General features: G+C 46.5%; 1 protein-coding gene across 1 annotated transcript; it reads left to right on the top strand.

Moving 5' to 3' along the window:
* The first annotated feature begins 884 nt into the window (after positions 1-884).
* Positions 885-24,037, top strand: ATP1A1 (ATPase Na+/K+ transporting subunit alpha 1). Its single transcript, XM_072329070.1, has 23 exons — positions 885-1,059; positions 6,916-7,020; positions 8,232-8,291; positions 9,315-9,518; positions 9,868-9,981; positions 10,521-10,655; positions 10,845-10,962; positions 11,731-11,999; positions 13,025-13,223; positions 14,312-14,421; positions 14,642-14,776; positions 15,255-15,447; positions 15,952-16,127; positions 16,640-16,776; positions 18,258-18,408; positions 18,878-19,046; positions 19,687-19,841; positions 20,181-20,304; positions 21,056-21,201; positions 21,328-21,458; positions 22,013-22,114; positions 23,207-23,298; positions 23,770-24,037. Exons 1-23 carry the CDS (start codon positions 1,048-1,050, stop codon positions 23,796-23,798), a joined length of 3,066 nt encoding a protein of 1,021 aa, XP_072185171.1. The 5' UTR covers positions 885-1,047; the 3' UTR covers positions 23,799-24,037.
* The last annotated feature ends 1,747 nt before the right edge of the window (positions 24,038-25,784 follow it).

The raw sequence follows: 25,784 nt of genomic DNA, 5'->3' as shown, positions 1-25,784 counted from the left end.
CCTTTGTAGCAGCATCCCTTCCCATCTCACAGGTCTGTGGACAGTTGGATGACAAAGCTCCTGTCCAAGACTTGCACAGCTGAGCTCAGTCTTATTCTCCTACCATGGCGAGTTTCAGCCTTTTTTCACCCAGAGAGCACCTATCCACACGAAAGCTCTTTCTTCTGCAGGCGCACTCCCACTGCCCACAGCGAGCTCCGTGTGCCCTATGTGCCCTACCCCATCTCTCTCCCATGTTCTCAAGTGAGAAGGGAGCTATGAGACCACTGCCCAGCCAGGCACCGTGCAGCAGAGCACAGAGGTACGCCGTGCATCTCATCACTGGCTCCTGGCCACAACCCGCAGCATTTACAACGCTTTAAAGCCGTTCTTACAGGCGCATACACATCTGCTAACAAAAAGAAGAAGCTCGTAACCCCGGAAGGCGCGCAGCCTTTGGGGCACCGCGTCACCCCAGTGGGCTGTGTGGCAGATGTAGGCAGGAAGGGAGCCCCGGTGGTTCCCTCACAGCCGGCTCCCGTGGCCGTGCCTGGCTTCACCCTACCAACGCAGAGCCACGAAGCGGAGCGCGGCAGAGCGGCGGGGCGCCGTTCCCGCTGCCCCCTCAGCGCTTCGACATGGCGGCGGCAGGAGAGCCGGCAGAGCGGGAGCGGGGCAGCGCAGCGCCCTCAGGCGGCCTCACCCCGGGCCCGGAAGGAGCCCGCGGCGGCTCTCCGAACCCTCCTCGGTGGGGCGCGGTTGGGGCGGCCGAGGTGAGCCCCGGCTTTACACGTGGGCAAGCCGGCACCACCCCCCGCCCCAACGGTCCGCTCGGAGGGGCGGGCTACGGGCGGGACGGGGCGGAGCGGCCGGGACTTTATCCGGCGGGAAGCCGGTGCCGTATCGGAGCTGCGGGTGGCTGCGGCGAGGAGCCGGGCGGTAGAGGAGAGCGGGAGGAAAAGCGGAGCGGCGCGGCGGGCGCTGCTTTTGTTCGGTACCTGCTGAGCCACGTGGCGTCGTTGAACGCCGCTCCTCGCTGCCAGCCGCGTGTCCCGCACGCCCGGCACCATGGGCAAGGGGGTGAGCGGCCTGGCCGGGTGCGGGGAGCGTGCGGGGTGCCGGGGCGGGAAACACGAGGGGCCGCCGTCGGGGTGGATGTTGGGGAGGCTCCCGTCGGCCCGCGTCGTCCGTTGGCGGCTCCGCTTTGTCTGAGAGGCGAGGGGAGGGGGCGGCCATGTCGTGCGCGAGGCGTTGTGCCGGCCGGTGGGGCGGCTCTTTGCCGGCTCGGTGCCGGGCTCGGGGGGAGGAAGCGGCGGCTCCGGGTGGGGGGCGTTGAGGGGGCAGCGCGGGCCCGAGGCCGGCGCCGGGAGGCGGCTCCCCGCGGGCGTTGCAGGAGGGCGGGGGAGCCTGAGCGGCGCTGGAAATGGCCGCGGGGGAGGGAGGGAGGGGGCGACCCTCGCCGCGCGGTGAGGCGTGAAGCCGGCCGGCACCGCGGGGCTGCAGGTGAGGGCGGTGCGGGAACGGGCGTGTTCCCCGCGGGCGGCGTTATCTGATGCCCTTTTGGAGCCGCGTTGGGAAGTGCGGCTGCCCCGACGTCTCCTGGCCCTCATGGAAGTACTTTAGACTCCTTACGGCCGGCAGGGCCCCGGGGGGGAGGGAGGGAGTTGGCAGCGCGCGGCGCTGCGCGTTAGCGGCGTTGAGGGCAGATAGGAGCTGATGGCATAAGGAAGGCGATCAGGCGTGACCCTATGGTGCTGCCCTGTTAATTGAGATGATAGGCTCCCAGCATGCCGTGCAGCGGTGGTTTATGTGCCGGGGCTGTGTCGGCCATCCTGCCCTCCGATCTCCATGTTACAGCCTGGAGTAAAGAGAAGTCCTCCATCCAGATCTCTCTTAAATGTTTGGAGACTTTCAAGCGGGAGCCTGAGGTTGGACGTAATCACGGAGTGCCATAAGGATCATTGGCTCCAGCTGTTGGAGTGGAAAGAGAGGAGCCGGCATAGGACTCGAGTGTGTGACCTGGTGTTATCAGCCCTGCACACTAACCAGCTGAGCTATCAGGCCTGCCAGGGGGATGGCTGGACCAGCTGCCCAGAAACAGAGCTGTCCCAGCCTTCTGTGTGGAGACTGTGGCTGTGGGGTGCCTTGGGGCAGCAGCCCTGTGTTCTCCATCCTTGGTGATGGAAAACAGAGGTGCTGTCTGTTTCCAGAGTGCTCCTCAAAACACCCATACTGTCCTCATTGGTGTGGAGTAACAGCAGTGCCTGCATAAATAGAAGAAGGGCAAGGATGGCCATTTGGAAAAAGGGGCTGGGGAATGTGTGGAGTGGGCTTGGGGCTGCTTCCTTGCATGGGTGAAGCCCACTTGCAGTTTGGTTGCCCCAGCATAATGTGTTTCAGTCTAGTGAGCAACAGGCAGCGTGCGTGATGATCTCATCTGAGGGATGAAACCCGAGGGGGTGGGGATTGATGCAGTCCTATGGATGCTTGAAATCATATTTGTAACCTTGCAGTGCAACAGGTTTTGGAGTTTAGGCTTCACTGAGGGAGTTACAATTGCTTTCTAATACAGAAGGCATATTTTCACTTTGCGTTACGTGGGTTGTGTGCATAGTAAACAATTGGCTTGAGGCTGAAGTGTACTGCCGGGAAGTCTGAGGCAGCCACACACTGCCTTATTATTCCATAAGTCACAAGGTTTCTCTCATTTAGTGGTGAGCCTGCAGTAATGGGGACCCTCTGAAAAAAACAGGGATGTGAAAGAACCAAGCTGTGGGGAAAAGTAGGGTGTGACTGCTGGGCTGAACAGTGTGCTTGTCCTGCCTTGGGGTGCCCAAAAAGGGAACCTCCTTCCCATGAGAGCATAGTGCTGCAGGAGGTGTTTTTGCGTGTGTGAGCTGCTGTGCTGATGCTGTGTCACTTCAGATGGTAGTGGGAGGGCCATGGGCTGCCTGGGTGTGTGTATTATCTGGGGCGAGTGTGTGTGTGTAGGGGAGGAGAGCCAGCTGGAGGTCACCGCTGTCTGCAGGCAGCGGAGTGCTTCTCTCCATCCTTGTTGCACATTACTGCCTGCTTTAGGTTGCTTCTGGGGATTGGAGCTAGTGCCTGAACCCTGGTTAGGTGTAATGCACCAGTTAAGGGGAAACCATGCCAATCAAAGCAATCCTTACGGGGAATAATTTAGGCATCAATATTACTCTTCCTCCTCCCTGTCTCTTTAATTCCCGTTTTTGTGCAGTTAAGGGTGCCAAAGAAAACCCCAGCCTAGTCAATGCTCGATCTCAAAGCAGCATGATGGGTAAAAAGGGTATCTGAGAAGTCATTTGCGCCTGTGGGCTGCCATCCCACAGCACAGTGGGGTCCTGACAATGCTGCACAGTGTCAGCAAGGGGCTGCTGAAGTTACCAGGTCTTCAGGGATCTGGTGTCCAGCCCATTAATCTCCCAGTGCTTGACGAGCACTGGAAATACCTTGTTGTGATAGCTAAAATGCTTTAATATTCTAGGTAAAGAACTGTATGATGACATAACCTATAACACAGAATAACACCAAAACAAAACAGGATAGGTTGTTCAGCTGTCTGTTGGCGTTTGGGAAGCCTGCTCTGTACCCGGGTCTTCAAGCAGGCCCACAAGAAGTGGAGACGCTTGTCTCACTATATGGGGTACTATGGTTCCTTTTCAACCCTGTGAATGATAGCCCTTGCAAGATTTGGCTCTGTTTTCACACAAGGAGAGCTTTTCCTCCCATAGTTTGGGAAGCAGCCGCCTGCTTGCGGAATCCCATTGAGAAGTGCTCATGATGAGCAGTAACAGGCTGTGAAGTAGAAGCTGCTTTGTGGTGTTCTCCATGCTGAGACTGCTGTAGTAGGCAGGCGGACCTTTGGTGAAGGACTGGAGGTGAAAGCAGAAGGAATGATTCCAGGAGGGCAGTCATGTCCTGTGCTTAATGTTATGTAGGGTCACAAAGCAGCATTTCTGCTCTGGTAGGAGTGGTCACCGCTATGGCTCATCTGGTTAGTGTATTTAATGAAGGTTGTCTCATGAGACAGCAAGACAGTAACTTCACTGTTTGCTCTGCACAGTTGATTGTAATGACATAAATACTGGAACAGTCCGGGCCTCCAGAGACTGCTTAATTTATTTTGGCATTTACTTGACGTTTCTGGTTGGATTAGGCGATGTTAGAATAGGATACTTATGAACTCATCTGCTGATTTGCACCCCTCCCGTTTCCTGGTCAGTCGTGGCTTGTGTTTAGAACACCAGCCATGAATGGCTCCATTAGTCCAGGAGGAAATGCAGAAGTTGCCTTTGGAAGACAATAGGGTTGCTGGGGGCCTGTAGGACTCGTTACCCTGCTACTTAAAAAAGTTCTGTGTGAGCCAATGGAAAAAAGTCATACATAAGAAGGAAAAAAGTTTTTTTTCCTTCTGTGTGGCAATTTTGATGAGTCAGAATTCCTCTAAGTGAACTAACAGAGGTGACATTTCTGATGAGAAGGACCTTTCTTTGTGTCCAAGCCGTGTGCTTGCATCTAGATAAGTCAGGAGCACCGTATGCTTTCCTCATTGTCTGGCAGGAAAAGGAGGGGAGAGCAGGGACACCTTTTGACTCTGGGGAGGGGGGGGGGCTGAAGATGGAGAGCCCTTTGCAGGCCAGCCAGCACTGTTCAGTCTTTGTTGAACTGATGAGCTTCCTCTTGCCAGCCCATTGCAGTGGCCCCAACCACAGGGAACAGAGAAGGCAGTACTGTGATTGTTCTTCAAGGTCGCATGTGAGTGACAGAGCAGGAAGTTCAGATGCAGAATGATAAAACCCTGAAGTGAGAGCTGAGACCAATGTTACTAGGCTGGCTTCCATTGTTGGATAGGATGCAGTAGGAAAGGGAAGGCAAGATACTCTGGGTTCTTGCAGATACCCACCCTGCAGCTCACGGTGAGGCTTACTGAAGGGTTTCTAAGCAAATCATGCTTGAACAAAGGCAGTGAGCCTTTTCATGTTGGAGCTAAAACTCCTATGTTATCAAGCTGTTTGCTGCTGCTTCCCCAATAGGCTTGGTCCTCAGTCACCTCTAAGACCTTGTCAGGCTCTTCTGGTGGGGAAGGGGTGAGGCAGAGGTGCTGCAATGCCAGGCAGGGCTGTGGCTCCTCCAGCTCCATTAATAATCACTACTTCCTTGAAGTGAGCAAGAAATGTGTTTTGTGTGGGACTGTTTGAATGCTGAAGTTCCAAGATGTTTCCTTCAAACCAAAGGAAAGAGAGAAATTTCACGAGGACTTGAGAACTGCCCTGTGGCAAATTCTTGTGATGCTGGAATGTGAGCGCTGCCTGTTTGAAGTTCTGAAGCTTTTGGGTTTTTTTTTGTGTGTGAAATAGTGCAACGGGAATTTAGGTACAGGGAAGGGAATGTCAAGAATGCTGACAGTCTGCGGTTGTGTGCCTTTTTACTGGATGGGAGGTAGCAAACAGACTTTACTACTTGGTTAAAAGTGTTTCTGCTTTGCAGCTCTGTAGCTGCATGCAGGTATATGGGAGGTGCAAAGTCTGCCTTTACTGATCAGAGCAAGAGAGGCTTCTGTGCACGTGATATCCATGCACGTGCGTGGATGTGGCTGCAGCACAACGTACCCAGCGCTTGCTTAGAGCACTTGAAATCCTGGCCTAGATGCACCTGATTGGTTTTGTAGAGAAGTTGTGCCTTTTCTTTTTCTTCTGGAAAATTATTTTTAGTGTAGTTTCACTTCTAGTTTTGTCTACTACTTTTCTTGCAGTAACTAATAATATATAATAATAATAAATGCTTGTAACAGGACAATCCTTAGACTCTAACAGTAGACTGTGTCCAGAGCTCTCTGAGGAATCCAGTTTGTGATTTGAGGCACTCGTGTGAGGAACAAGGCAGCCCCCTTTGCAGCTCCTTCATCTTGTTACCGGTTTGACTGTGTCGCTGCTAACTGCTGTTTCAGCTCAAAATATTTCTCAGAGGTCTTATTGGCTGAAAATGTCATTGCCTAAAACTTGGCAGGGCGTTGTAGGTCCTAGGCAGTGGGGAGGGAAGGGAAAGCAGCGTTCAGAGGCTTGAGAGGGTCTGGAATCTTATTCATAGGAGGAACTGCTCCATGAGGCTGTGCTAGTGCCTACTTTGGTATCCGACAGTGTGTTAAAGTTCCTGTAGTTCGTTTTTTTGTCTTTAAGTGATGCTTGTATTTGCTGCCCTGTGCTTTCTTTGCCCTTGGATGCTTGTTTACCGTATTGTCACAGGATCTAAGTCTCTGCCTGGTTTCATGTACAGTTAATCATAGGTGATACGGATACGAGTCCATCTCAATAATGGGACTTTATTGAGCAGGTCATCTGAGGCTGAAGCAGGACTGAGCACAGATTAAGTCTGTGGAAGTGTATTACTACTTTGTATACCATTCTTGCCGGACAAACTTCCATAAATTGAAAGCAGATTTCCATTGCGTAACAGCCCAGCTAGTGTGCCAAACTGAGAATTGAAAGTGCTTGGAACTTACCCCTCAGATTTGGTATGTTAGAGATACCACTTTTTATCTTCACTCGATAGGCTGCTCCTTGCCCCAGAGGGTGTGGAAGAGTGAGCAAGGGGATGAGGAGTTAGTGCATAAAAGGAATATTCATTTGTGCTCAGGAGAAGGTCTTTAGCTGCTTGAACTGTGGCTCACTCACCAAGGCTGACTGAATTGCATGTGGCTTGCTCTCATCCTAGCTGGGTGTCTGTCTACAATGTGTGTACTAGTGACTGGTGGTTAGCTCACTTACTGTTTTTAACGGAGTGGTTTATCTTAAAAACAAACAAAAAACCTTAGAAGTTATTTTTGTCTATCTGGCGGTCTCATGTATGTAGCTGGTAGATACAGTGAATTCCTACACCAGTAGATGTTTCTTAACAGTAGTATGTTATCTCTTTTAGGCTGGAAGAGACAAGTATGAGCCTACTGCTACATCAGAACATGGCACAAAGAAGAAAAAGACAAAGGAGAGGGACATGGATGAGCTTAAAAAGGAAGTCTCAATGGTAAGATTTGTAAAGTGTGGAATGAACAGTTATAAGAATGTTCTCTGCTCCCAAGGCTCTGTGCCTCATATGACTGAAAGATAAAAGTGCTGGGAAGCTGCCAGTGTCGTGTGACTGGAAGCACTGATTTTCCTTCTCCCCTTTACCTCCAAGCCAGACACCTTGCAAGTGTTTTGGTGTAAGTGCAGTAGGCCCTGAATATGTCACTTCTCAAAAGGCATTTGAGGCAGAATGTAAGGCATTTGGTTGCCTGTTACATACGACAAAGCGTACCTGCACTCCCTCACTCAGGCAAGCATTGTCTGGATAGCAGCAGTGCAGCCTTTATTGTGTTGTTATGTGGGGAAGACTGCTATTTTCATTCCAGCTGGAATGGTGGAGTTGGATCTGTGAAGCTCAATTTACTATTGCCCTCTGCTCAGACTGACCCCGGTGTTATTCCTTCTAATGGTGTTTGAGACTATAGGAGTCTCCCATCTCCATGTGTGAATGCTGGATAACATTGCTCATCTGTATGAACATCATTCAGCTTAGATCTGATCTTGATGCAGTTGATACAGGCTTTATTTCTGTGCTCTCTAGTGCAGTCTGGGCTCTCTCTATTTTTTTCCCTTTGTTTAAGAGAGGAGCTGCTTAAAGAAAAACTTGCTCCACAAAGTTCAGGTTTTCTTTGGTAGCAAAGCTTGCTTAAAGCATCTGTGCCCACCAGTGTCACTGTTTAGTGAGACGCTGCTGTGTACCGGTTCTTTTTTTTCTAGTTGAAAATAGTCTGAGTGTGAAATGGAGTTTCTTGGTGAGGAAGAAATGCTGTTTAAGCTGACAGTGTTATTTAAGATTTGTGAAATTACATAGTTAATCTTCTGTATACACCTACCTTCCTTCCTAGCTACTTTGTCCCCCTCCCTCCCACTCCCAAGAAGCAAAACACTAAAAAATCACTGTGACTTTAGAATTTTCTGTGAGCATGAAGACAGCACTGAGATACATCAGAGGTTGTTTAAAAAGCTGTTATGTTGTACCCAAATAGCCATAAGAATGCTTTGAGCTGCTGAGCAGGATAGCAAAACTAGCTTATCTTCTTCTTGGAAAGAAGCCCTATCTCACTGGAATGATGCAGATAAGAAACCTGGTGAGGGGGGGGAGTTGCTGAGCTTATGCTGACTGATCTGCAGGGACCATGGTCACCCCCTCATCTATTGCTTGTCTTTCAGGATGACCACAAGCTCAGTCTTGATGAACTTCATCGTAAATATGGAACAGACTTGAGTCGGGTAGGTAGACTTTGTTTTCTCTCCCTCCTTGCCTGAACTGGGACTCTTCAAATTCAGGGCACTTCACAATGGGAGACCTGGGTGGTCTGGGTTTTACATATTTGTTTGTTTAATCTCTACTTTTCCACTTAAGTTTCCCAGGCTTTCAGAGACTTGTTGAGCTCACAAGTAGTACTCTTCCTCCTTCCACTGTACAGCCTGCCTGCAATGCTTTAGTGACTTTGTTGGAAAACAAAGTCACTGTTATCTACTTCCAAATTGTTCCAAGGTCAAGTTGATTCTTGGATTTTTTTTTTTCCCCCATAGGAACTTGTAATAAAGTCAAATCTTTGTTATACTGCAGACGTAGCCTAGTGAGTTAGCACGTGACCAAAGATTTAATGATGACAAGTAGCAGTTAAAACTCTAACCTTTTATAGTAAGAAGTGTGCAGATATTCTGGCTAACCTCAAAGGCCAGTGCAGAAGCTCTGCAGTGATTTTTATTTTTATTTTTTGCACCTTTGCTTATGTTTGCTTTAACTTTTTTTTTTTTATTATTGATGGATTGCATCTAGCAGCAAATCTGCTCTGTCTCTGTAGTAAAGGAGACTTGCATACTTCTGTCAAAGACATTGGCTTCTAAAAGTTGAACTTCCTGGAAAGCCATTCCAAAGTGTCACCGTCTTTATAACCCCAGCTTTCACTTGTTCCATAATTTGATAGGATGGATAGCACTGGGCTGTTCCTCAGAGACCAAAGTCTGCTGCTCTAGCCTCCTTGTCCTGCCCTGCTGTGCTTGTAGCCCTGTGATCTGCAGGCTCCTCAAGTAGCTTCCAACATTTTGCGGTTCATCTTCTAGCATTCAGCTTTCACATCCTGTTCTCCGCAGCACATTAGCTCTGCTACAGACTTCCATTATCTGTTAGTGTCCCCTTATTTCTCCTAGCAGGACTCTGTCTCCCTTCTGAAGCAGAAGATGAACAAATTCAAAGCTGTTTTCCTCAGTCAGTCTTGCCACAATTAAAAACAAATTCTCTTCCAGGGTTTGACTACTGCACGTGCAGCTGAGATTTTGGCTCGTGATGGCCCAAATACCCTTACACCTCCACCCACCACTCCTGAATGGGTCAAGTTCTGTCGGCAGCTCTTTGGAGGATTCTCACTCCTGTTGTGGATTGGTTCCCTTCTGTGTTTTCTGGCTTATGGCATTACAAGTGTGATGGAGGGAGAGCAAAATTCTGATAACGTAAGTAAGAATGTCTCTTACCTCAGTCTCCTCAGCCTGTCTGTGGCTCAGAGCATATCAGCTTCCTTTAATCATTTGGTCCAGAAGCTTTTCCCATAAGCTCACCCACTGAATTTTCCCTGCTTAACATGTCTTGGAGTGCTTCCACATAATGAAATGAGCAGCTGACTTCCTTCATTTTGTCTTAATAACAGTGGCTTGTGGATAGCCTTTGTGTACAAAATGTACGGAGACTGCAATTATCTCCATACTTTGTAATAGAGCACTTAAATACCAAGCAATTTACTTGAACAAACTGGAAGCCTCTGAGGTAAATCCTGCTCTCAGTCACTTTCTCTGCTCCTTGTAGCTGTACCTAGGTGTTGTGTTGGCAGCTGTGGTTATCATTACTGGCTGTTTCTCATATTACCAAGAAGCGAAGAGTTCCAAGATCATGGAGTCCTTCAAGAACATGGTGCCTCAGGTACAGAAAACTTCATTTCCTTGACCTGCCATGCTTGCTCGGGGTTATTAACTGTAATGAGCTTCAATTGCAAAAGGCCTGACTGAATGTGAGGTGTTGGCTTTTTAGGAGACGAGATGTCTGTTCTGTCTGGTTCTTAGTGTGGGTTTCTGGCTTTTAGTATTGAAGGGGGTGCTTGTTCTTCATGCTCAAAGTAATTATGTGAGTAGTCCAAGGCAGATCCAGGCACCCTGTGAGTTGCACCAGTTTATTACCATATGTAACTGATGAGATAAACAAGCACGAAAGCTTGGATTCCTTCACAGACAGACTGTATCACACCTAACCGTCTTGCTGTCACCTTGGCAACAACAAGGAATTTTGGCGTCAAGAAAACAAAAATAGCTCCTTCTTAAGTCTCAGATGTATCTGAGATAAACACGTTAGTATAAGTAGAAACCTCCTCAGAACCATAATAGAACTATTTAAAGATGCTTGGATTTGCTTTGAGCGCCTTAAGAGTTGCTTGTGACATAGATTGTTTCTTTACTGTCTTTCAGCAAGCTCTTGTAGTCAGAAATGGTGAGAAGATGAGCATAAATGCTGAAGGTGTTGTAGTTGGAGATCTGGTGGAGGTGAAAGGAGGAGACAGAATTCCAGCTGACCTTCGGATCATATCTGCACATGGTTGCAAGGTATAGCAGTGATTGTCTGAAAACTTCATAAATTAGTCTGGTATCAAAGAATGTCTTCTGTGCTGTGAATGGATTGAATAATGAAGTAAATGAAGAAGATGGGGGGAGGGAGGTTTCCAATGTTTCAGTGGTTTTCACTGCTGGATCACTTTGCTGCCTGTGTGTGAAGTAGTACTTCCTTCCATGCAGGTGGATAACTCCTCACTTACTGGTGAGTCGGAGCCTCAGACCAGGTCTCCAGACTTCTCCAATGAGAACCCACTGGAAACCAGGAACATTGCCTTCTTTTCCACCAACTGTGTGGAAGGTATGTGTCTGTCTTGGTGAATTAAAGTATTAATATGAGAGAATTAACTCTGTGGGAAAGTAATGCAAACGCTGAATACACACACACACCATATTTGTAACCCATTCCTACTACGCAAGAGCAGGCTTGTAGTTTCCAGCAAAAGGCTTTGCTCATTCTAACCCCAGTACTGTACAATGGGCAAAGAAGAATCCACAGCCTTGTCTTACCATCTTTCTCCTAGAAGAGGAGCAATGTGGTGTGTCTTCAGGCATGGGCACCTTATTGCAGTTACCATAATGAGAGGGCTAGGTAGAAGTATAGCAAATAATGCAGCTGCTGCAGAAACCAGAAGTTTCAGATATCTCCAGCAAAGCTTCTGTTGCAGTTCCACGTACGGTGGTAGGTCCTCTTTATGTTGCAGCTCGGAACATCTTTTCCATGCCTTGGGAAGAGAAAGTGTCCTCTTTCCTTCTTTTAAAGCAGAGGCGTAGTCTACTAGAAGACTGCTTTCCTCTTTGATTCCCTGTGCAACTGGCACTTGAATCAAGTGAATTCTTGAGTCTCTGGGGTGAAAGGAAAGGGCATGCAGTATGGCTAGCTGTGCAGGAAGACCGTGTAGCCTGTATCTCCAGATACCCCCATCCCGTTGGAGGGCATAAAAGCTGTGGTGAGAGACCTTGGCCCATTGGGATATCTACTGGCATTATATTGGACCAAGCTTACAAGGCTGTTTGGCAGGCTTCTGGGATGTTATTCTTTTCTAAAGCCCCCCTTTTTCTCTTCTAGGCACTGCCCGTGGCATTGTTATTAGCACTGGAGACCGCACTGTGATGGGCCGTATTGCCAGTCTGGCATCTGGACTGGAAGGGGGTAAGACTCCCATTGCCATGGAGATTGAGCACTTTATCCACCTCATCACTGGAGTAGCTGTGTTCCTTGGTGTCAGCTTCTTCATCCTCTCACTTATCCTTGAGTACACTTGGCTGGAGGCTGTCATCTTCCTCATTGGGATCATTGTTGCCAATGTACCTGAGGGATTGCTCGCAACAGTAACGGTGAGTGAAGTTGGAAAAAGGTTGACTTGAATAAGTAACCTGTGTGGTACTTCAGGAAGCAGAGTGCTTCATGATCAGTGGATGATCACAAAGGTGAATCTGAAGTCCTGTAGGTATTGTATGTGGTGAGTGTATAGGGTTTATAGGCATTATAGATGCATTATATTTGGACCAGTTGTGTAGATGACTATCAAATGCTGCAGTTGTTCATCTAGTGATGGTGGATTTCTGAGTTAGACCTTCACAGAGGCTTGGAATTGCAGAACTAAGTGAGCAAAGCTAGCTGTAGAGCTATCTTCCTCCCCTCTTTCTGTGGTAGTGAGAGACTCTCCCACTGTACTTTTGATGTGGAGCTTCTACATGCCCTTCCAACCCTTGAGCACCACTGGAGCACTCAGCGAGTTTCTCTGTTGTCCTTCCAGGCAGAGGTTCTTTTAAGTTTTGTCTCCCTAAAAGGCAGAGAGAGTGTCTGGTTGTGCTTCTCTGTAGCAGATGGTGATGGTTAAAGGCAGAGGTTTCCATGTAGCCTTGAGCTGCAGAGCAGCGGCTGAGATTGGGAATGAATTGCTGGGAGTGAGAAGCACACAGCTTCAGGAGAGAAGGGCTAGCCAGAGCTGCTTGTTTCCTTTATCACTAAACTGCTTCCCAATCTCTAGAACTATTCTGGGATATTTTTGTATAAGGCATGCCTCCACCTATTTTAAGAGCACTGTGATTAAGGGTACTGTGACTTTGACTAGAATCTAGAATCTTAGTCCAGGTTGTATTAATTCCTTTCTAATCCACTGAGCAGCAGGAGACAGAAACCTCTTGAATCCTTTTCTGGAGATCTTGTGGAGAAGGAATTGTCATTTAAACCCAGCAACTAGGCCTAAAAACTACTGTCTGTACTCACCTTGCCAGTGCAGAATAGCTAGGTAGTCACTACAGGGCACAGAAGGTTGTCATTCCATGCCAACAGTGAGTTGGGTGGCACTGAATTGGTGCACTAGCACATCCAACCTATCTGTCTTCCTTGTCTCCAGGTATGTCTGACACTCACAGCCAAGCGTATGGCTCGTAAGAACTGTTTGGTGAAGAACCTGGAAGCTGTGGAAACACTAGGCTCCACATCCACCATCTGTTCTGACAAAACAGGCACCCTGACACAAAATCGCATGACAGTTGCACACATGTGGTTTGACAATCAGATTCATGAAGCTGATACTACAGAGAACCAGAGTGGTAAGATCATCTCTTTGTACTTGAAGTGGCATCTCATTTGAAATAAAGCCTTCTGTGTAAGAAAGTTGTTTCTTTTAAGCTCTAGGTCATAATGCAGGGGGCTTCTAATATGGCCTACACCTATGTTTAATCCATCAACTGATTATAGAAGTCCATAAACAGCAGTAGGGGTGAAAAAAAGCCCACAGGCTTCTTTTTTATCAAATGAGTTTTTTGGAATTTGAAGGATGGTAGCATGGATGAGCAATCTAAAGTGCTGAAGTAAGGGTCCAGTCCATTTAGGTGTGTGGGCTGAAACAATTACCCTTGACCAGGTTCTAGGTTTTCCTAGAACATCACGGTTATGGTAGTAATAATTAAGTGGTTCTAGGATTTATCAGGTTCTTGAAGGAGCTTCCTGGTGAAGAATTTGAAATCTCAGTGTGTTGTAAAGTTAAGAGGTACTTAACTCTCCCAAACTATGAGTAGTACAACCCAATTCATGAGTTTTTTAGCATTTATCTACCTTTGAAAGGTTGTGTTTGCAGCACATTGCTGGTATTACCTTTTTTGCAGTGTTGCAGCTGTTCCCTGTCCCCCTCCCCCAGTCACCTCAAAAGGTTGTTGCTTGTCCAAACTACTTAAAGTTGATTTTGTTGGTTTTAGTCTTCAACACTAGTGCAAAGTAATAAGCTTTAACATTCTATTTGTTTGAAAACGTTGTTTTGGCTTGGAAATGGTTGATTTGGCTGCAGTGGAAATAAACATAGAAGGTTTCTCTTCATAGAAAATACACTGACTTATCAGTTAACTGTTCATCTCACTTGAAGCCAACTCAAGAGGTTTGGGAAAAGAAGCGTCTCTGTACTTAAAATGTTCCTGTGGGGGCTGTTCTGTCTAGTTTCTGTGTGAGGAATAAAATGAGAAAGCTTGAAGGGGGATCTAGTATCCCTTATTTTGGATAGGGATGGGGAAATGAAGTAGCTGCAGTGTGATAACGGGCTTTGAGTGAATCTCCTGTTTCTGAGGTAAACTCTTTTGTTGTTACCCTTTTGGAGTGTTGTATTTATAGCTTATTTAGGTTGATGACACTCTTCTTCTGCTTTCAGGTGCTTCCTTTGACAAGAGTTCAGCTACTTGGACTGCTTTATCTAGAGTTGCAGGTCTTTGCAACCGTGCTGTATTTCAGGCCAACCAGGAAAATGTACCGATTCTCAAGGTAAGTTTCTGAAAGAAACAATTGTCCTGCTCCCTCCCTGCCCCCCCTCCCCTCCATCCTCCCACTTCTGCATTATTGGTAGTGAGATTAAACTTCACGAGTCACAAGAAACTTCAAACTATTGACATCTGCCACTTCAAAAATATGTATTATTGATATGTTGTGCCTTTTGTGGTGAGTTCATGGGAATGTACTCTTTAATAGTTTTCTTCTTCCTCAGAGAGCAGTAGCAGGAGATGCCTCTGAATCTGCACTTCTGAAATGCATTGAACTGTGCTGTGGTTCTGTCAAAGAAATGAGAGAAAGATATCCCAAAGTGGTGGAAATACCATTTAACTCTACCAATAAGTACCAGGTAAGCATATCCTCTCTTGAGGGGAGACACTTTGTGAAGTGTTTATGCAAGTTTGTGTGCAGACTGCTTCAAAATTTCTGATATCAAAATCTTGTCTAGTTGTTCCTGCTTGTAGACTGCTCAAGTCTATAAAGCTCGTGAAACATAAGAGCTTCTGGAGCTGCCTTAGCACTAAGGTGTCAGCTGTTGGAGGATCAGACATGTTTCCCACCTGTGCAGCAGTAGTGCACAGAGAATGAAAGAACACTGATCTGGGGTGAAACTAAGATTCAAAAGGCCTTTGCTACATCCGTGGTTATATGGTAACGTTAAATACTATGTAGAGGTACTTTACACAACTCCTTAAAGCGTGGATGGATGAAAGGTAGAGCAGAAAGTCACAAACCGCCTTGATCTACCAAGGCACTAAGTAATGGTGATGACTCATGGCATTTGCAGTATGTCTTAAAAACTTCCATTTTTTTTTTTTCCATCCTAGCTGTCTATCCACAAGAATGCAAATCCATCAGAATCTCGTTACTTGCTGGTGATGAAGGGAGCTCCAGAAAGGATCTTGGATCGTTGCGACAGCATTCTTATTCATGGAAAAATTCAGCCCTTGGATGAGGAAATGAAAGATTCTTTTCAGAATGCCTACCTTGAGTTGGGGGGTCTTGGGGAGAGAGTACTGGGTAAGGAATAACAGCTTTAATAATAAAAAGACTTGTTTCTCACTGTCCTGTGCAGAGTCACCATTGATTAGGTAGAGTGTTGTACTTCATTCCTGCAGCGTAAGCATAGTGTTGAGACAAGGTCATTTCATCAACTCAAATGGATTTGGGGAGCAGCCCTGCCTTTTGCCTTTAATCTAAAAGGCAGTCTGCAGGGTCTTGTCTTGCCTAGCAGCTGGGTTGTTGCCTGGTTCATAGTGAAGTAAAATACTTAGGACCTTCAATCTCCATGGGGTTACATCATATTAGACTTGCTCTGCTGCATGTGAACCATGCTGTGTCTGGGTACCCAGCAACAGCTATTAGTTATCAGACTATAAGCATGACTGCTGTCTCAATAGCCCTGGCTAAACCTCTGGCACTGTCCTGTTGTTATTGCTTAGCTGTTTGCAGAAGCAATAAGTGTTCACTGTCTGCTTCCTAATAGGTAGGAACAGAATGAACTTGGGCTTTGATGTGTTGCAGGATTCTGTCACTTGGCTCTGCCTGATGACCAGTTCCCTGAAGGCTTCCAGTTTGACACAGACGAAGTAAACTTTCCTGTAGAAAAACTCTGCTTTGTAGGATTGATGTCTATGATTGACCCTCCTCGTGCTGCTGTGCCAGATGCTGTTGGGAAATGCAGGAGTGCTGGGATTAAGGTAGCTGCTTCATGGGCTGTGGGAAGTGCTTTGCATTAAACCTGTGGATACAAAGGGCTTTCCATACTCTGCAAGGGGCTGTAATGTGAATGGAAGGGAATTATTGGTCAAGTTGTATCTAATGTTACTTCAGGCTTCACTGCCAAGTTAAATTTAAGTGGTTGTGTATTACTAGTTTAAGGGGAAAAAGAAGCTAGATTCCAAACGTGGTGGGTGGTGTGTGCCAGTGCCCTGGTGTCCCAGTGTGTGATTTGGCTCAGGTATGCTCTGTACATACCACAGTATTAGATGAAGGAGCAAAAGGCATGGATTGGAAAATGAACTGGAGATATGTTGACTCAGGATTATCTGGCTCTCTTAAATAAGTAACACAGTAATGTGCCTGTATTTCAGGCTTGCTGTGTGCCAGGAATATATGGATCAGAAGCTGCATGGCTTCTTCAGTCTGAAAGAATTCTGTTTGTTGGGCAGTGCTGCTCTAGGCAAGGCTTTCACAGCAGTCTGTGTTGCAGGTTATCATGGTTACTGGAGACCATCCGATCACAGCCAAAGCCATTGCCAAGGGTGTTGGCATCATCTCCGAAGGCAACGAAACAGTGGAAGATATTGCTGCTCGACTCAACATTCCTGTCAGCCAGGTCAACCCAAGGTACTGACAAGGAAAGCTGAAGTCTTTCAAAGGATTAAGCATTTGCCTTTCTGCTTGCCTTGGGTAATATCTTAGCATCTCTCCCCAGGCACAAAAAGCTTGACTTCTGCTAGCTGAGCATGATGTGGCTCGTCAGCATCTCACATGAGTTATGTGAAGAATGCACAACACTGTCTTGAATGTATGGCTCTCATGCCTGGGGAAGTAGTTGGAGTTTTCCATGTAGATTTTACTCCTATCAGTTTCTTCCTTTCTCAGAGCTATAGCTGCTTATGATCTGTCCCCAAGTTGGGGGGAAGAATCCTGTGACTGGATGGAGAGCACAAGCTCCTGTGTACTGGGCAAGAAGGAATAGCTAGATAGAGGCACGGGGGAAGAAAGATGGCTATCTGGGGACTGCTTTGAGCAGTGAGGCTGCAGACCTCAAACAATGTATTCATTCCTCTGATTTCAGTTTTTCTAGTAGAGGTTAAGTTGTCGTTTGTTCTCCCCAGATACTTAGTCAAGGTTCTTTAGGAAAATAACTTAAAGGTTTGTGGAGAAAATTCTGGCAGGAGACCAGCAACAGGCAGGATAAGTGTGAAGATGGAGTTCTTAGGGGTTAAAGCTTGCCTTTACAGCCTAGTGTAGAACTGAGGTGGCCTAAGAAAATGTGCTTTGGCATAAGTGGGATGTTTTAGGAAGGCTGCTCTAACTCTGTTGCTTAGCTTGACCCAGCCTGTGTTTGGGCTGGAGGACAGCCATGTAGCTTTTAAACTGTGAACAGAGACAACCTGTGGGATGCTGGGGGATGATGAGTATTGTGACTGACTTCTCCCTTTTACTGAAGGTAACTTCAAAGCCTAGCTGTGCGGGCTGGGGATTGCCAGGCTGTGTGACTGAACATATCAACAGCTATCTGTAAGGATGGGGAAGTAGTTTCCCTGTCTAAACTGCCTGACGTCACTATCTGCATGACAGTCCCCTTGGCCAATAAGAGGTGGCATACTGGATAAGAGGTGGTATTTTGTTCTAGCATGCAGGGTGCCAAACCAGTCTAAATATAACATCTGCTTTTGTTGCTGAAGAGAGGAAAATAGACTGAACTGGCATAGCATGACCTCCCTGAAGAGCCAAATGTAGATCAGTTTGTTTGAAAGAAAGATTGCTTGCAGAAGGCAGCTGCCTGAGCCTGTGGGTTCTTGCAGGGATACTAAGATACTTAAACCCAAAAACAACAACAAATCCCACAGATAATTAGATTGCTTATGGGGTTTTGTCTGTTGTTTGATACTGCTTTGTCTTCTGCCTTGTTGCCTATCTGTTGTTAAACTTGGAGCATCAGATTTTAATACAGAGGCTGTCTGGACTGGTGTTTAGTTGCACATGTCAGGGATTTGATCTTTACCTAGAGCACTGAAAAGCTATAGCTTTATGGAAGAAAGGCAACTGATGAGGAAGTTTAACTTGACTTAAAACATCATCTTGCCTTTTGATTGTAGGGATGCTAAGGCATGTGTTGTGCATGGCTCCGACTTAAAAGACATGACTAGCGAGCAACTAGATGACATCCTGCTTCACCACACAGAAATAGTCTTTGCCAGGACATCTCCTCAGCAGAAGCTTATAATTGTGGAAGGCTGTCAGCGCCAGGTAAGAGACAGGAGACTGAGGATGTGATCAGAACAATCTCCAGATATGCAAATAAATTGCCAAACAGTGTTGCCTTCTGAAGTAGCATGGCTTAGTTGCCCTCAGAAGAAGGCTGTTTCACAGTACATACGTATACGGGTCTTACAAATGCACAGTTAGTGCTGAAACATTCTTCTGATCCTAGTACTGTTATCAGTACATGTACTTCTTAAGTGCCCTGGAAGTACTTGGGAGAGGTGGGTTTGACATGGCTGTAATTCTTCCAGCATCTCCTTTGGAGGGAGCAGTATGGTTTTCTGATAAGCCTGATCTAAGAGCCTAAAAGGTGTGGGATGAGGAGAAACAGCTGCTTCTTCATAACAGTGAAGTGTTTTGTATGCTTCATCTCCTGGAAGATGAGTCTAACCTCCTCTAGCCACAAGTGTTCTATAAAGGCTTCCAGTCCTTGCCTCTTTCTCTTTGTGACTAGGGGGCCATTGTAGCAGTCACAGGTGATGGTGTGAATGATTCCCCAGCCCTGAAGAAGGCAGACATTGGTGTTGCTATGGGTATTGCTGGCTCAGATGTCTCCAAGCAAGCAGCTGACATGATTCTGCTGGATGATAACTTTGCCTCCATTGTCACTGGAGTTGAAGAAGGTGAGTTTGTAACTGCAATTGTGTCTAAAAGCTTGTGGGCGCATGTCAGCAATGTTACTGATGCCTTCTGAAATAGAAATTCCTGGAGGGTTTGTCTCTACTGAATCTTGCATCTGCGACAAGTGTTTTGAAGGGGGGACTTAACTTCCCTTCTTCCTTAAATCCTCTCCCTTTCCCTGGAACCAGCAGGACATTTCAGGACAGCTACCAGTAGGAAGCAATTAGGTGACAATAGCTACTTTGTTGCTCTGACTTGTCACTATGGCTCTACAGTCATCTCTGGCAAGAGTCTGACATGTTGTCCTATTAGTAGTAATAGCTCTTAAAAGAGGAACAGAAGGGGGGGGGGGGGGTACCTTCAGAGCTTTTATTTGATCTGCAGAAAGCAATACTTAGTATCATCCTGCTGTATGCATTGAACCTTGAGTATAAGGACTGTCATAACCAGAAAATACTGTTTGTATAGGTGATGACATGCTTGATGTACATAGGCCTTGCTACCTTGTAGAGCACCCTCAAGTGCATAAGAACTCTTAAGTTTATTGCAGTAGTATTTTACTTTTCCTTGTTACTACTGAAGCTGCCTGTGATCTACTTCTGCTGCTAAGCAAGGGTTATGCTTGTCTTTTCCCTGCCTCAGGGCGCCTGATCTTTGATAACCTGAAGAAGTCCATTGCTTACACCTTGACCAGTAACATTCCTGAAATCACGCCTTTCCTGATCTTCATCATTGCAAACATACCCCTCCCACTGGGAACAGTCACCATCCTCTGCATTGACCTGGGCACTGACATGGTGAATGCCTTTTTTTTGTCTCAAAAAGAAATGTGGGTTTCTAGTACACTTTAAAAAAAGAAAAATAGAAGGAAAATGTTCATATACAGTTTTCTGTAGTGCTCAGTTTATAAATATGTGACAACTGAATACATATTGGCTCATCGTGTCTGAGCATCCTTTTCTTGTCTGTAAGGACAGAATGGGGAGGGTGGAAGAGTGGGGAGGTCCTCACCTAAAATGCCGTGTGTAGAGTTTTTGGGCAGTACTCTTTCTCAGGCTGAAAATGTGAGGCGGGGGAGGCTATGTACACTGGCAAACAGAAGTGGTTCTAACAAGAGTCTTATACCATCTCCAAAGGTGCCTGCTATCTCCCTGGCGTATGAGCAAGCAGAGAGTGACATCATGAAGAGGCAGCCAAGAAATCCCAAAACAGACAAGCTGGTGAATGAAAGGCTGATCAGCATGGCCTATGGGCAGATTGGTAAGCTGGTCTGTTTTCTCTGGCACTGACCTGGACTTTAGTGGTAGCAAGGGTTATGTGCCCTCATGAGTCGGTGACTGTTCTGCTTATTTTGGTAGGGCTGAGGTTTGGGGTGCATAAACCAAAACCTCAGGCTGTTGAGATCTTGCTCTGATTCTGCCCCCACAGCACATAGCGGTAGCTTGTGCAGTGTGATCCACTGAGTTGCTTTCACAGTAATTTTATTTAATTGCATAGCGCACTGTAAAGGAGCTAGCTGACAACCAGCCCTCCTCTGGTTCAGACTTGTTTAGCAGGAACATAGATCTCATTGTTTGTTTAATTAGAAGTAAAGGATTCTCTCCAGCATATCCCTAAACACACGGTATTGGGAGCCTTGATTAAAAGCGGCTACAGAGACGTGCCCAGTTCACAGGATAGGAGCTTGTGCTTAATTGCAGCAGACCTTGGGAACTTTCTTGACTGTTTTCTTGCAAAGGTTGGGCTGGGTGAGGCTTAATGAGAATACAAAGGGAGTTTTATCTGCTGTCCTTTGCAGCACAGAGCAGAACAGAAGTAACTCTGTACAAAGTTGGGAGCAGAAACTGCTCACTATAAGAGTTGCAGTTGAGTTTGGTGGTACTGTGAGCTGCTTCTATGGCTGTCACTTGAGACTGAACTTCAGAAGGTTGTTGAGGTCTCCAACAAATCACATTCTGTTATGATTGCACTGAGCAGTCGATTCATCAGTTTTATCTTCTTATCTGTTCAGGTATGATCCAGGCCCTTGGAGGTTTCTTCACCTATTTTGTAATCATGGCAGAGAACGGGTTCTTGCCTTCTGGGCTACTGGGGATTAGACTTCAGTGGGATGACCGATGGATTAACGATGTTGAAGACAGCTATGGACAGCAATGGGTATGTTTAGAGGCACAGTTCAGAGGCCACCAGCCAGAAAACTAATGTCTGCTGGACTAGTGTTCACGCCAGAAGGTAGAGGTGACATGTCTAAACAAATTGATCTCTGCTTTGTCTGTTTCTTAGACCTTCGAGCAGAGGAAAATTGTGGAATTCACTTGCCATACAGCCTTCTTTGTCAGCATTGTGGTTGTGCAGTGGGCAGACTTGATTATTTGTAAGACCCGAAGGAACTCCGTTTTCCAGCAGGGGATGAAGTAAGTAGGGCTTTCTGTGGAGGATTTAGAGTGGGACTACAGGGCACGGCATTCAGTTCTTCCAGTTCATCAGTGACTGGGCATCTTGGTATCTAAGGCTTGAGCAGTTCTGTGCCTTGATAATGGATGAAAGAGGAGCTGAGTATCTCTTGTATGATCTGCTGCAATCTGCCAGGATGAGCCAAAATGAGGTGTTGACGTTAGTGGGAAGCAAGCTCATCTCACATGATGGTGGTGGGGGGATATTTCAGCACAGCAAATGTGGTTTTTTTCGTGGTGGCAAAACAGCTGAGGCCTTAATCTGGTGAATCCCAGATGCTTCCTGGACTTCTGATGAAGGCAACTGATGGCTGGTACCACTGTGTGTTAGACTGTAGAGTCAACAGGCCCTTCAGATATGAGCTATCACATCGGATCACCAGATAGTCACATGGTGGACTTCTAGCCTAAACCAGAATGTCTGTCTCCCTTCACTACTATATGGTAACTAGGTGGGCATTAGAATCCTATCCACAAGAATACTTTGTTCCTGACTGCTTTCCTGTCTCTGCTAGGAACAAAATCCTAATATTCGGTCTATTTGAGGAGACTGCACTAGCAGCTTTCTTGTCCTACTGCCCGGGAATGGACGTTGCATTAAGGATGTACCCTCTCAAGTAAGTTGCATCTTGTTGCTTGTGCAACAGGGCTGCACCACAGAACAATAGTGTTAAGTGGGGAAATAAGTAAGAGTACTTTAGAGGCTTATAGAACATGAAACCAACTCTTAACACAGAAGAACTCAGGCTAGAGGGAATGAGTGAACTTCTGTTATGGTGTGACACCCTAGAGATTTGCTTTTCTTTACTGCCTGTGTAATACTTAAAGGGCACTGAACTACAAACTCCTTTAATAACTAGAAGCACAACCCCTATATTAGTGTTGTGCTGTAGTTGCTCTTGTACTTATATGGTAGTATTCTAAGGGGTGAGAGACAGCACCTCCAAAGGAAGCCATTCAACTGGCTAGAAAATGTAAGCCAAGTATCATTTCTTTACTAAATGGTCATGACATTTTGTGCCTTCCAAAGAATTTGCACAAAGTCTTCTAAAAGAAGCTACCCCATAAGTGCAGATGGATCAGTTGGTGCGTAGTAACTTTCCTAATGGTTGAGAGAGTGCCAGCATCTTGACTGTTGCCCAACAACATTGCAACACTTCATGGCAGGGTTTAATCTTGAACAGGCTTTAAACAGGCCTGTCACTTAACTTTCATGAAATCCTGATGGCAAAAACTCCTGGTATGCTTTACGTTCCATTCAGAAGTGTTGTTTGGAGGTCGAAGTGTTAGCATTTCCTAACAAGAAAGCTGGCATCTGCCCAGTGCCTGAGGCAGCTGGATGGTAACACTTATAAGGGAAACCAATGCAGTTTGAGCAAGGCCATGGGTACAAAGGTTACGTGTACTGAGAGGAAATGGAGCTGGATTAATAGGTGGGAGGTGCTGGTACAGAGATGAACAAAGATGCTGTGACCCACCTTGTCTTGGAATGAATATCCAGAAGTGGATTAACCTATTGCAGTGAGAAGGTGGTAAAACTTGGCCTGGAGGGTTCTCACTAAGCCACAGTCTTGTGGGAATGGATATGCTGGCAAGCTGATGCTTGCCTGCCTTCAAGACCTACATTCTTTTGTGCCATCGTTTCAGAGCTCTGCTAGGCAAAGAGTGTCTTCATTGCCTGTGTTTTCACTGTCTCTTCTCCCAAACAGGCCAACCTGGTGGTTCTGTGCCTTCCCGTACTCCCTCCTCATATTCCTCTATGATGAAATCAGAAAGCTCATTATCAGACGCAACCCTGGTGGTAAGCATGTGTTGTTGGTCTGTTTCTTTCCCCACCTCCTCTGCTCAGTGACCCCTTGGTGCTGAGCATCACATGAGGGTGTATTGCTGTTTTCCTTTCTTTGCCTAGATTGAGCTGCTTATTCTGCAGCTCAGGGCAATTCTCTCCACCTTGGAGGCTTGCTAGCATATTTTCAATGTGAAGTGTGGTTGGTTCAAATTAAGGACTCTGTCCTTGTTTGTCTTTTCCTTGAGTATATGGAAGTATCAATACACTGAACTATGGGAAAGACTAATGCTTGGGTGGCTTAGGAAGTCAGAACAAGGCTTGAAAGCTGCATCACATGAACAGTCTGGAAAGGGTTTCTATTATATGATCAGATCCCTTTCTAGCACGGGATTACAGTGCAAGTTTTCAGAGCCTGAAAGTAGCTGTTGCAGACTTTATGCCCAGTCAGCCTTAAGACCAAATCCTCCTTACTTTTTCTTTTAGGTTGGGTGGAAAGAGAGACTTACTACTAAAAAGCGCCTGTAGAGCATTCCACGCACAGCCCACACCACCTCTCCATCTCCTCTGTCTGTGTGTGTACTTCGTCTTTGCGAGTGCAGAATTGGACCTGAAACTGAAGGAAGCATGAAGAAACATGGACTGGAGGAGAAAGCAAGGGGGAGGAACAGGGTGGGGGGAAGTATCAGACCATCAGTCCATGGAGGTGAGAGATTGAGTAGGCTCATCTGCCTTTGTTTTTTGTAAAAGGAAACAGAAGATTTTATATATGGATTTTTACGAATAAAGATGGATTCTAAGAGGATGCCCCCATATTGTTGTAGGCAGATGTTTTTCCTCAAGGCATAAACTGGTTCAGGGGTGTGGTGCTAATACTGTATGCTTTTAGCCCTTGGCTTCCCATCTGTATAGCTGGAGGCAGCATGTGAAGCTTCCATGCTGTAGCTCACTGCCTAACAGGACAAACTCTTGCAACCAGTTGCATGTCAGTACCTTAAACACAGGAACCTTCCTGGTTTTGGTAACTATGCATTTTGGCTGCTTTCTGGGGAAAGAAACTTCTGCCTTGTATCTCTAGTAGCATATGCAAAATCCTGGAGGCTTAAGCATCTGCTCTGGCTCTGATCTCCTTGCTGGGTTTAGAATGGGGCATACTGCATGCACTCACTGGTCTGAGCATGTACCAGCACGCTGCTTGCCCCACTGCTACAGGCTTTGTGTCTCAGTAGAGTTAGACTCATTAGCAGCTTCATGCCCTACCCATCTTGCAAAGCTTTTTGTTCCCCTCTCTTGAGTTTGTTCTGCTCTCAGAGCTGTCTAGCCCTGGCTCTCTCAATATTTCAACTGGGGCAAAATTGCAAGCCTCATCATGATGATTTGAGTAAAGCAATACTGCTATAAGACATTACTTGTCTGGGCTTTGGGCTGGAGAGGGTTGTGCTGTTTCACTCTGGATTCCCAGCTATTTACCATAGATTTTTGATATAAGTGTTAATACTTGTATGGTTGGCTGCTGAGAGCTCAGTGGGAGGAATGGCCTTTTGCACGTGGACGGTCAGCATCTTGGAAGTCTTTACTTAGTCACTTTGCTTAAGCCACATGAAGGTTCTTCTGGCTCTTGATCATATTCCTGAACTGCTGGTTCTGTTGGATATGCATCTGCCTCTGCAAGGGGTTGCACTAAACCACAGCGCTGAAAGGATCTGTGGTTAAAACTCATGTTGTCATCATCTGTTCTGTTTTGTTTTTCTTCTTGGTTTTAAAGCTCAGTCACTTATCTCCTGTACACTGTAGACTTGAGAGCAGCTTTAAGAAGCTGGGGAGGTAGAAAGTGAGAAGCTGAAAGTGGAACAATCTAACTTGTCTTAGATACTGTAATGTAGAACCCTCACTTGAAGACTGTATTTGGGGGGGGAAGGGGTTGGGGAGGGGAAGAGTCCTCTGTCTGAGTTCTACCTGTGCCAACAGTGGAACTGATAGAATTGTGGCTGAGGTGATCTTAGCTGAGAACTGGGAGCTGAGCTGTGCTAAAGGGAGGAAGGAAGAAGGAGGGTGTGTTGGTGGCTCTGCTGATGTTGGAGCGATGAGGCAGAAATGATAGTTGCTCCATCCACATGTTACACCTTAACTTTTTGGTTAGTCCATGAGATTTTCTCAGAGTCCTATTACAAAGAAATTGCAAACTGTGCCTTGCTGTCTGATGCTGTCAAAAATAAAGAAGGAACCTGTTCTTCCTTCCCTGGCATTTCAGCATTCAACACCTTCAGCAGTGGGACTCTCAATAAAACATGTAGGTGAGAAGGGACAACTGGCGGTTTGGCTATTGATTAATGCACACTTGTATCAGTGTGTGGTCAGGTTGGCACTGTTGAGCTGAGGTATGAATCTTTACAAGGAGGATGGAGGGTGAACACCATCAGGCCAGGGGCTGTCTTGGGTTCTCTGCTCTGTTTATCAAGTCTGAATCAAACTGTGAGCTCCTGCTCTGGAGCCAAGCTTCA

Source organism: Excalfactoria chinensis, chromosome 1 (genome assembly GCF_039878825.1).
Source record: "Excalfactoria chinensis isolate bCotChi1 chromosome 1, bCotChi1.hap2, whole genome shotgun sequence".
NCBI lineage: Eukaryota > Metazoa > Chordata > Aves > Galliformes > Phasianidae > Excalfactoria > Excalfactoria chinensis.
This window is presented reverse-complemented; position numbering and strand designations above follow the sequence as displayed.

Coding starts and splice junctions, on each gene's coding strand:
- ATP1A1 (XM_072329070.1), top strand. Junction 19,047..19,686: donor TGTCACTGGAGTTGAAGAAG/GTGAGTTTGTAA, acceptor TCCCTGCCTCAG/GGCGCCTGATCTTTGATAAC. Junction 21,459..22,012: donor GTTTTCCAGCAGGGGATGAA/GTAAGTAGGGCT, acceptor TGTCTCTGCTAG/GAACAAAATCCTAATATTCG.